General features: G+C 38.5%; 1 protein-coding gene across 1 annotated transcript; it reads right to left on the reverse strand.

Moving 5' to 3' along the window:
* Positions 1–349: 349 nt before the first annotated feature.
* Positions 350–11,707, reverse strand: LOC139933873 (uncharacterized). Its single transcript, XM_071928118.1, has 10 exons — positions 11,563–11,707; positions 11,268–11,404; positions 7,269–7,455; positions 6,669–6,819; positions 5,374–5,457; positions 4,328–4,455; positions 3,257–3,399; positions 2,707–2,872; positions 1,704–1,934; positions 350–510 (listed from the first exon to the last, which is right to left on the reverse strand). The coding sequence occupies exons 2-10, from the start codon at positions 11,375–11,377 to the stop codon at positions 409–411; spliced, it is 1,302 nt and encodes a 433-aa protein (XP_071784219.1). The 5' UTR covers positions 11,378–11,404; positions 11,563–11,707; the 3' UTR covers positions 350–408.
* Positions 11,708–12,246: the final 539 nt, after the last annotated feature.

Below are 12,246 nucleotides of genomic sequence, written 5' to 3' on the forward strand. Positions count from 1 at the left end.
TCTGCCACAGGAACAGTGTCCTAAGCTTTCTTAGGCTATGTGCAGGTGGCTGCTACAGCTATGGCTACAGCTAGATTTCTGCCTCATCATACGTTTAAGTATAGTACGTCCTTACCAACACCCTAAGCAAAAGTCGTAACATCAACCTTGTGCAATTTCTTATGATGACGTAATCACCCAAATGGCAGTCTGTAAAGCATTTGCGCAAGATGTATACAGAAAAAAAACCATATGCCCCTCCCCAACCCCAGACTCAAATTTCTTTGGATCCTGCGGTACATATAGTTCAAGAGTAAGAAATATAGTGAAAGTGGGTGAAGAAGTTGAGTGAATATCTTGGAGATTTCCCAACCCCCCCCCTCCCCCACCCCCAACAAAACACTGAATAATAAGTACTAGCTGCAGCCCTCAGCTTGACTTGGTGTCTTGTTTTGAAGCATCTGTCGTCTCCTTGCTCTGCCAAACATTCAGAATTCGTCGAACGGCTTTCCACGTTTGACTTGGTGGAGTCTGAAGGTAACAGCAAACAAAAAACAAAACAAATTTTAGGTGAACTTTAAATAACACAGAAATTGAATCAATTTATTTCTTGTTAGTTTGATTTGTGGGACACATCACTATAGCACATTGTAGAGGTTCACAATAAGCTGTGGTGCAATCTGCAGCCAATATAACCATAAAAACTGGGCCAACACCTCGCTTAATGGCAAGTGCACTGGGTTCTTTTTACGTGCATTACACAACACACTGAAAACTATGGCTAAACATCCCATTCGAAGGACAAAGCAAGTATGGTTTAAATGTCTTTAAAGTAATAACATGGTGCTTATATAGCGCAATTCCAAAGAATGACCATTGCGCTTCAAACATAACCGCTGGTCACTGGGTAATTTATTTGTTTATTCCTTTAACCATCTCAGCTCCCTGGGGAGTATTTTTTTTCATTCCTTTAACCATCTCAGCTCCCTGGGGAGTATATATCCAGTATTGCCATGTAGCGCACTAATCTAAATCAATATCAAAGAACAATCTCCACCCTCACATGTACCCGTTTAACCCTGGGTGATTAGAAGTAATTACAGTTAATTGTCTTGCTCAAGGGAAAGGTGACATGACTTGGTATCAAAACCCGAACTCTACTGCTGACTACACCTTAGCTTGGGTCCAGTGAACTAGACCACTCGGCCACGACACGCCAAAACTATATTTGATAGTAAACTTTGATTGAGAATATAGAAAATAAATCATATTGAGTTAATTTAATTTTTTTCGCTGATGAACTTGTCTTGTCCTGGGTAGACGGTGTAAATGAAGCACTCTGTAATCTTTAATTAAATGCATAAAATAACAAACCTGTGCAAATTTGGTCTCAATATTGATCATTGAATTTGAACTAAAATAAATAAATAAATAAATAAAAATTAAAAAACACCGTCTTTGCAACGGATTGTGTGCTTTCAGATGCCTAAGACCAGAGCCTTTCTCAGATTCAAGTTTGTGGGTGAAAAATTGCATCTTTCTCTAAAACTACATTACTTCAAAGGGGCCGTTTCTAACCATGTTTCATATATCAACAGCTCTCCAGTGCCCTTTACCAAGTAAATTTTCATGGGTAATTTATTTTAGGTGCAATTAGAAAAAGTATACCCTCCCTTTAAAGCTCAAGCTTAACTTTAATGTTATAAACTAGCAACAGTACTTACTGTTTCTTTATTTATAGCCGGTTTAAGAGCTCCGTACGTATCTGGGGAATTCTTCTTCAGCATGATGAACAGCAGCTGCTGCCACATGAGCTCGGCTTTTGGCTTTTCCTCTTCCCTCATTGGCTCGTTTGAAATTCTCTGTATTTTCATTGGCTGGAATGGAGAGGGTTGAATCCAGGGGCACCAAGACCGATGTTCCAGGGCAAGATTGAAGGAGGACTGCTGAATTTCCTGTTGATGTAAAAAATGCCATCGTTAAATAAATATTCAGATTTTTTAAATATAAAATTATGCTTTTATTTAGTCCAGGTTAAACCAAGTTTAAAGGAGACAAAACTTCGGGGAAGTATACAACTTGTAACAAAATTCTGCCGTAAAATTCATAGATCATAATTATTTTTGATAACAAGGCGGAAGATACTGACAGTAATACAATTCTCAGATTGTTTGTGCTAATTACAGATTATTCTTCCTGCATGAACATAATTGCTCCAGAATTGCACAAGGTTAGTTATATTGTGTATATCTACATTTATATAGGATTAAAACAGTCAAACGGTTTCAAAAACGTTGAAGTGTCATAATTTTGAGAAAGAAGTAATTTTCCACAAAATCCTGCATTCTAACCATTGGTAGTGCAATTATTCTAGTCATTGTGAAATCATTGATTAGGTTGGTAGGATTCGAATCCACAACCTTGTAATTGTAAGTCCTGCAGTCTAACCACTGGTAGTGTACTTACTCTAGTCATTGTGAAATCAGCAATTAGCTGGGTAAAATTCAAACCCACAACCTTTTAATTGCAAGTCCTGCAGTCTTACCACTGGTAGTGTACTTATTCTAGTCATTGTGAAATCAGCAATTAGCCTGGTAGGATTCAAATCCACAACCTTGTAAATACAAGTCCTGCCATCTATCCACTGGTAGTGTACTTAATTTAGTTGCTCTAAAATCAACAATTAGCTCGGTAGTATTCAAACCCACAAGTCCTGCAGTCTCTTGCCTTGATTCTCTTGTTTTGTGATTCTCCTGTTGAGTCCTGACTACTTGACTCTGTGACCGATCTGGACTGCTGAGTGGCATCTTTGAAGGATGCAAAGTTCCAGAGCCCGGCGTGACGTCTGCAATACTCACAGACTAAAACTGGACAACCTGTTTGCTCTGAAAGACTGTAAAAAACAGAAGTGTCAAATATAATATTAATTTAAAACTTATAATATAATTATTTGTTTGCCCTTACACCGATATGTATTAAACACTGTACTTTCCAAAAGTTCTGTGAAAAAGATCTACAGGCAAGTACCCGCTCTATGCATAAAGATCTTTTCTACATAAGGATCTTTACACTTAAATCATCAAATGAAGTCAACAAGCGGTCAAATGCCACTAAAAGTACCCAGCACTGCAGGACCTTGTAAACCATTACATGGTGTTATGTACAGTATTGATCCCATACTTCAACAATGTAGCTCCACAATACCTTGCAGTACTGAATCAGTGATAGGTATAAGCGATACATAAGAAGCCACAACTCCTATTGTTATTATTATTACCATTTTCTCCAGCCAAATAGAGCCAGCAAGCACACAGCCTGCCACACCGGTTTTTCCTCTTCACTAATGATGACTGCTGTATCCCCCCTTTCAGAAATCGTTTGTAGGAGTACCTTCTTGACATGATCCACGTCAAACTCCTCCTTCAAAAGAGACAGTCTCAAAATTAATAAAACAAAAATAATTGCAATACAACTATTGATTCAAAAACCTTTATTTTTTTATTTTTTTAAATGAGAGATTACCTTACAAATAACAATAAAACGCTGGACGGCCACTTTAAGGTGGGAGCTACACTGAACTGATTTGGGTTGTCAACCAAATCAATGTTCCCAGTCACTCCTGGAGCTGTAATACTCTGTAACGATGTAGTCATGTAAACCATCATCAAGAAGCCTGCCTGGTAGAGCAGAATGCACTACCTTCCCAACTTATGGTCAAGTGCCTTGCTCAAGGGCGTCATGACCGGTATTTGAACCCACACTCTGCTGCTGACAACACTGGAGCTTGGGTCCGGAGAACTAAACCCCTCGGCCACAAAACACCACCAATTGTTTCTGTTTGTTCAAGCACCATGAACATCTTATTGGTAGAAGTGAAATGATTCTTAACATTCTTTATACTGACAAGTGCTGATGTAAAGCTTCTTACCAACGGTTTTTATTACCATTAATTTTAAGAGTGATTCCGAAACATATACCTTCCCTATAAACTTGGTTTCAGCAACAGAGCTCGATTTCACAACACACCAAGATCCATCTCAAGAAGAGCTGTCAACTGCGATTGATTTGTATCTTATGACAGCACATTTGGCTTAGCAATTTAGACACAGCTTTTAAGCTAAAATATCAAGGTGTTTCAACCAAGAGCAACTTTAAGTGAGTGACTAGACTTGACCAGAAACTGTGACGTAGCTCTTGAATTGACCATATCGACCATGCTCCAGTGCATGTTTCAATATCTGTGTATAGTCATTCCCGTGTGCTCTATGGTTTCTGGTTAGTCTAGGCGGTCTTATCAAGTCTAGTCGCCACCTGAACGTGCTCCAAATTGAAAAAAAGGATGTCTTACATCGTCCTGGAGTGGACTGCAGTCAATGTCTGGTATCCTGTCTCCAAGTGGATGCAAACTGTCTACCCTGCTGTAGAATTCTTTGATGGAACTTTTGATATCATCAAGTGGAATACTCTGAAATGACTCTATTATTATAAGGGGGAAAGGGGGGGGGGGAGAAAAATCGTCATGAATAATTTAGTGATGTCATACTTACATCACTTCTAAACAAGACCACAAAAAGTCAAACCTTGACAGGCAGAAAGTGTGCACAGGTCCCTCATATGTATATTACTCAGATAAAATATACATAGCAGGCCTGGAATTACATAAAGGCCACAGAGTCTATGGCCTGCGCTGCCCTTGGTTTTGGCCTTAGTGCCCCTTCAAATGTGTTATTACTTGTAAAAGTAACAGTTGAGGGATAAAATGATCCCACCTGGAAAAAAAACTTGGATATTAATCTCAAGTTTGTAAGAAATCACTAAGCATGAGTACAAGTGTACTGGCTGTCATCTCCCAACGTTGATGTGTGTTTACTTTTACTACTTTTTTGAACGTTACTCTTACATTCATCAGTTTATCCTTTTTTGCATAAAATCAAAGTTCAGTGACCTCGGCCAATCGCCTGCTGGCATCTTAGGAATTTTGTTTAGGGTGTGGCAGGCCCATCTTTCTATACGCATGTACTGGGGTGCCGGTATTTCCAAGATTTCTGTACCTGGTTTCGTTTGGTTAAGTTTGCAGTATTTTCCGTAGTAAACTCCAGCTAATTTTCATTGCCGATTTCTTTTGTTCTATCTGTATGCCACTGTAAACTCCCGTAAACTCCCGTAAACATCTGTGCATCATCGTTACTTCCCACTGTGTTGAAGTGATTTTCCCTGGTAACAACTTTTCATCTGCTCCTCGCCGAGTTATAAAATAAACTACTGGGTCTATTTACACAATATTTGTCTTCGACTGTTCATTGTTTACATCACACTGGCAAAGTGGCAGGTATGGTGGGATAGGTAAACAAGTCCCATGTTTCTAAAAAAAATGTTTATGTATAATTCTTATACCTGGTGAGGGGCTGTCAGGCCATGGACAGATCTTGCTGTGGGAACTCCGCAATGATTCTTTCAATTTACTGTAGGATAGACTATCTGAAATAATCAACATAATCTATAATTACAAATAGGTTTTTAAATGGAAAAAAACACACTCACAGATCCATAGAGCGCTTACATTTACTTTTTTCAAACTCGTCACAAAATAAAGTTTGGTGAGAATCTGAAAAATAGTTCAAATATTCAAACCTTAAAGCTTTCATTCTGCACTGGTGCTAAAGTCAATAAGAAATATTTTGCATTGAGAAATACTATCTTTAAACAAACTTGTGTTTAATTTTTATCCTTAGTTCTCAGTAGAACATGATGTAAAAAACAATCTAGAAACAAAGCTTTATGAAATTATAACAATCACAATACTATGTGTTTATTTTGTGTAAGCCAGAGCCTCCCCGAGATTGTGGACCACTGGGATAAAAAGAGATACCACAGTGTGACAACGGCTATAGAGAATTTATTTAAATAAGAGGTTTACTGCAAACCTTAGTCAGGGCTAGAGTTTTTCACTGGACCACATGCCAAGGACCAGTGATTTTGGTGTCGGGTCAGTAAACACAAAACAGACCAAGTCCGATGGTCTGTTTTTTTTTTTTCAGTTCAACATCTTTGCCTCAAAAATTTGATGGTCAAATATTGAGTTGAGTCTCACAAACATCTTTCATTTCTGCCGAGTATCACCCATAAAACAGAAAGGAATCATCTCATAGTGTTTGTTCAAATAAAACAGTTTAGATGATAAATTTCTCATATTGATTCTAGTTTCTTCTCATTTTGATTCTGATTTCGTAACAAAATCCCGGTCCAGTAAATTATTATTAATAGTTTATTTATTCAACAATATTTAAAAAAAATAAACACTGGCAGTAAAAAAAACTTAACTGCGGTCTTAAAGGCAGTGGACACTATTGGTAATTACTCAAAAATAATTATGGGCATAAAACCTCACTTGGTAACGATTAATGGGGAGAAGTTGATAGTATAAAACATTGTGAGAAACGGCTTCCTCTGAAGTAATTTTCCACGAATTTGATTTCAAGACCTCAAGTTTAGAATTTGAGGTCTCGAAATCAAGCATCTAAAAGCACACAACTTCGTGTGACAAGGTTTTTATTCTTCTTTCATAGTTATCTCGCAACTCCGATGACCAATCGAGCTCAAATTTTCACAGGTTTGTTATTTCATGCACAATTATTTCAGCTTTAACAATTACCAAATATGTCCAGTGCTTTTATGCAATGTTATCTTACATGACTCTGTTTCCCATACACCTGGTAGGCCTCCATACAGTATCTCTTTACAGCTCACACATTTAAGGAAGTCTTTGTCACTGTTTTCCCAGCCATATCTGGCACAGTACAAGGGAGACAGGTCTTTGGGTTTGGCAAACCATCCAGAGACTTATGATAGTTAAGGAAAGCTCATAAAGATCCAATTGTGTTGTTCTCTTTTTTGTGAGTGCTAGCTCTGAGAAGAGCTGGTGTGGTCTCGACATTTCAAACAGTTCACTGTTGAATGTATTACCCTGTGTCTGCTAAGCAATACTATTTATGTGCGAAGCAAGTTTTTGTGCTTACTTAAGATTACAGGCTTTGTGAAGTTACAAGAGTAATTTGGCGATTTTACCAAAAAGGATATAATATTACTAGTTTTACCCTTACACTGAGGTTTGTTAGCACTATATACTTAGTACTTTCCCCGAGTTCTGTAAACAAAATCACAGGCATATTACCTTGGTGGGACTTGAACCTACGACCTTTGCAATTCAAGAGCAGTGTCTTCTTACCAACTAGACCACCGAGATTGCCAGATAGCTAGAAGCAGTTCAAATCAAAGTCAAAAAAGGATATTGTGAAGGTTTCAACTCTGTCAAAGAAAGCTTCAGCATCGAGGGGTCTGACAGAACATCTTTGTGGCGTCTCTTGCTTACATGGAACAACTCCATCTGTGGTATCATTTGAACTCTGAGGACTGCTGATGTCAGGAACGGTTGCCTCCTCAGCAGGCTCAATTCTTTCACTGTCAAGTGAAACTGTGCTGAAATTGTTCACAAGTAAGAAACAGACCTCATTATTAACTTATTTGATTTTATATTCTAGTAAAAAAGGATTTCAGAATTGAGAGTCTAGATAATTTACTGAAAGAAATCACAATATCATTAAAATTCAATAAATAAACAATATCGCACTCACAGTCACACAGACAGTTGTTATCGTTGATTCTTTAAAATTGAAGTTGAAACGTAACACAACAGAATCAGATTTAACATACTCAGCATGCAATACCTTCAGATGTTAACTTTTTTTAGTTGTTCACTCACATAATACATTTTTTCAATCAAACTCTTTTACTGTGCACATTTTCTGCCAAATTACAAGCAACAACAGTTTCAACAAAAGACATTTCTCACTCAATACTATACTCGCGGCTGTTAATAATAGTAATAATAATAATAACATTTATAATAATACTATTTATATAGTGCCTTTTCCTAATGTACAAAGCGCTCAGAGAGCGACAGGAAACAACAACAAAGGGAATGCAATCAAAAACCAAGAGGAAAACCATGACTAGACAAAGCCTGCTGCATTTAGCAAAGAAAGTCACACGAAAAGCCGATCTCTGTTTGAATAGAACTGCAGGCCAAGCAAGGCGAGAATTACTGATTGAAAAAGAATGTTTTCAGAGACCTTTTAAACATGGTCAGAGCTAGAACTTTTGGTTGAGTTTGGAAGGGAATTCCACATCCTTAGGCCTGCGACTGAAAAAGCTCTGTCTCCTGATTTTCTGGTGGTACGAGGAATATGCAAGTTGCCCTGTGAACGTAAGTTGCTCTTCGTAGCCCTGGTTTCTAATGAGTTGGAAATGTAGTAACAGACATACACTTCTACTGGGAGCCAGTGCAGCTGTTTGATCAGTGGGGACATGGTTTGGGTAGGAGAAGTTGACACGGGATGCTCTGTTTTGGATCTTTTGTAACTTGCTTAAATCAGATTGCTTGAGTCCACTTTAACAAAGAGGTACAGTAGTCCAATCTGGACAGTACAAGTGCCCTAACAGTGGCGTGACAGGCTTCAGCGTTGATGTACTTTCGGATTCTATTGATATTTCGGAGGTGGTAGTTACATGTAGCTGATTTGCAGACTGATGTGACATGACCACTCATTGACATAGTGCTGTCAAAGACAACACCAAGATTCCGGATGGAAGTTGATGGGTGGAGTGTGCTGTTGTTTATAGTGAGAGTCAGATGGGCAAGATGTTTGTAGTTATACCTTGAAGAGGCAAAGAAAAAAAAATCAGTTTTCTCTTCATTTAGCTGAAGCTTGTTGCTTCGAGAGCTTGAACAGCCCACATTCTGCATCATTGGGGATTTTGGGGTCAAATTATACATAGATTTTGATGTCATCTGCATACAGGTGAAACTTGACCTCATGCTGACGAAGAAGATCACCAACTGGGGCCAGGTACAAAGTGAAAGCCTGAGGACCTATAACAGATCCTGATAACAGATACTGTCAACAAAAACAAAGCAGACACAACGCTTGAAATTTAATCAAATCTCTTGTCTTCCCTTCCTACTCCCAATCCACTCCGTATCCGGCCCCAGCACATTTGATATAAAATTATTTCGCCATTTTTTTTGCAGGTTCCAACAATCACTTATAAATAATGGTACGACCAATTGCTACAATTAATTTGAAGGGATCCGACTATTATGAGAACGCCGTGCCACTTCGAAAACGACCAAGTTATCAAGTAGCCTACCTTGTTGAGCTGTTAATGGCTCTCTTTTAACATCCCACAGTGATGAGACCATTGTTAAAAGAGAGCCATTAACAGCTCAACAAGTACTTCTAGAAACTATAAGGCTCCCCATGAGCCTTATAAGGGTCTAATATTTTGGGCATCCTTAACGCTATACGTTTTTAAAATCGGCGTAGATAAATGAAAGTTTTATGACTGTTAACCATCAATAACTGAAGTTTCCTTTGTACTACACAACCAAAACTTATCCCACACACTCGCATGCATTCATGATGCTTGTATTGCCTTTTTGTTGAGTTAAACTAAAAAATATCTTCCAGAACTGCTCGGTACTCACTGTCGTTTCAAAACAGTACTCACTTCAAAACAATATGTTTTCCCTTATTTCAGAACAGCAATGTTTGGTTTCAGAGGTAATCAACCAATCTGTTATATTTTCTCTCTAATGTAGACATATTATTTATTACATTTGTCAGAATTTATTACTGTCTGCAGTTAGTTCAAAAAGGTTTTTTTTCTTCATTTTCACTTAAAAGGGTTGTTCTAAAACCCCGTCGATCCAGGACCACTCGACGTCCGCCCCGTGTTCGAAGAATGTCCCAATTCCGAATTCACAAAAATGTTGCTTTACGACCGAGTAAGTCCCCGATTTAGAGCTCACAGTGTGTGATCCGCGACACAACTTCCTTCCACGACTAGACTTGATATTAAGTCTGAGACTGCGGTTATATCTGCATCAGCCACAGAGAATTGGGAGTATTTACTCTCCGCTTCCGCACGTCACGTGCACACCGATTGGGAACCCCAAAAACATATGTGGGCCATCGGTCGGGTCCTCGAGCTAGCTCCGCATAGAGCAACGTTGTCCTTTCTCTGTGGTGTAGTACACAGGACGGGAGCGATTGACCGGAAATGGGTCTGCCTGATCATCACGTAATGAGTTGGCCGTAATCGTACTCGGGCGGTAAACGCAGGTTCCCAATTGGGATAATAATCTTGGATCGGCCAAAAAATTGCACACAAGTCATGGTTGAGGGGGTCGTGGGGGTTTTAGAACAACCCAACTTAAAATTATTAAATTTTTCCCCATACTGGCACACCATCACACCATAGAATCCCTAGCAACCACATCAAGTGATCTATCTAGTGACTACTAAAGGAAAGGAGAATGAAACTCAATCTAGCACTACCAGATTATAATTTCGTTTTGAAATTTAGAGGTCGGATGCCGTTTCTTATAATATTAGACTCATTCATTTAATTTAAAAAAAACACCCCAAAAACATCAGAAGCCTTATTTACCAACAAATACGCTCATTTATTATTCATAATTTGTTATAATACAATGAACTATGAAAAAACAGCATTTCAGTGTTGTGTTTTATAACTTAGTTTTGTAAGTTGATAGCTCCACCACAGACTGGCCGGGTGTAAGATGGGGGTTCAGCTAATTAGCCTGGTAGAACCCCCAACAATTGATAGGGTAAATAGTTATAACTGGCAGTTATGGCCTTCTAGTTTCCCCGCTGCAGGGACTCGAGTGCTTAGAAGAAAAGGCGGCATAGAAAGGGTCCCCGTATTGCTGTTTCAAAACAAGTGCGTGAATTTATGTGACGCAAAACGTATGCCGACAAATTTGGGTCATTTGCATACGACGACCTCCGTTGTGCTTCGATGGCATTCTACGACTACGGGCTTGAAATTCTCCTCTCAGGTGGGCTATGACATCGGACAAATAAAAATAAAGCTCAAAGTTGTTCTTGGTTCTGTTAATTAAACTAAAATTCTATCTCAATTCTTCAGTGCGTGAATCGAATATAGGGTACACGACGAGGATACAACTATGAATGAGGGTGGACATGATGGTATGGTTGATAACATCATGGAGGTAGACTACCTCCATGATAACATGACATGTAATTGTAATATTATAATGTATAAATAATGAATGATACATGTGTATACTGTATGATGAGTAATTTTATGACGCTAGTTAGAATAATAATATTGATTTTAAGCTATAAACGGAAATAAAGTGAGGGCCGAATGCGGAATTTTAGCCTGGAAATAAACCTTCTCACCTATTTTCTTTGTCTGGACTGACTGGGTCTTTCCGTATGAACGAGGAGAACAGAGCTTTAATCCGTTTTGCACCGCTTCCAGCAGCAGAAATCTTCCGCTTCTCCGCCATTTTAAATGTTTTGACTCACCCAAACCGCTGGAATAAAGAGTACTGTGATTGGTCTAGACTCGAGATCGTCAATAACTTTGACCAATCGGTAACCGTAATGTAACTTTTAAGAATAGTTTCCGAGGGTTGTATTTCTTATCTTATTCTACGATGCCCCAGGCTGAAAACCATCCCAACTATAATACCTTGATTGGGACCGCTGATCTTATGAGTGGTTGGGACTGGTTGTCGTCCACATTGTTATGATTCTGGGAACCATCAAGACTCGAAGCATACTCTATGCAAGGGAAGGAAACATTGGAGGCATTTAACCAACACGACGTATGAAGCTAAACCACGGATGGTTATGATTAAAATACGCATGCGCAAGTTGTGATTAGTCTCTTGCAGTCGTAATGTTGTGTTTATTTTTGAGCCAATACTATTTTCTGTATTAAACCATCTAAAGTTCAACCCCGTCATATTTTGTAACGTAACTGCTTTGGGTAAACTGTCTACTGGTTGGATCATGAATGGAGGTTTTCTTACCCTGTGTTCGCACTATTTCCCAAATAAACAGTGTGATTTGCATATTCATGAATATGCATTTAGGCAGAAGTTCAACCCAGTGTTTTGCATCTCAGTTTGTTAACACGGGAGGGCGCCAAAAAGCTCTAAAAGGTGCTCATAGATTCATAGCCGCAACCAATGCTTGTGCTAATTAATATTCAAAAGTTATTTTAAAAACTATTTTAAGTATCTGAACCTCTTGAAAACCAATCAAATATATTTTCGTACAACTAATAAAACATCTGGTTTCTTTTCAATTTTTGGCAGGTCAGCTTTTCGGAATTTTTGCTAATTAGGCCATACCCCGAAAAAAAACACAG

Source organism: Asterias amurensis, chromosome 2, assembly GCF_032118995.1.
Source record: "Asterias amurensis chromosome 2, ASM3211899v1".
Lineage (NCBI taxonomy): Eukaryota > Metazoa > Echinodermata > Asteroidea > Forcipulatida > Asteriidae > Asterias > Asterias amurensis.

Coding starts and splice junctions, on each gene's coding strand:
- LOC139933873 (XM_071928118.1), bottom strand. CDS start 11,377: ATGGCGGAGAAGCGGAAGATTTCTGCTGCTGGAAGCGGTGCAAAACGG. Junction 5,458..6,668: donor TGTATGGGAAACAGAGTCAT/GTAAGATAACAT, acceptor TGATTATTTCAG/ATAGTCTATCCTACAGTAAA. Junction 3,400..4,327: donor GCAGTCCACTCCAGGACGAT/GTAAGACATCCT, acceptor TCTCTTTTGAAG/GAGGAGTTTGACGTGGATCA.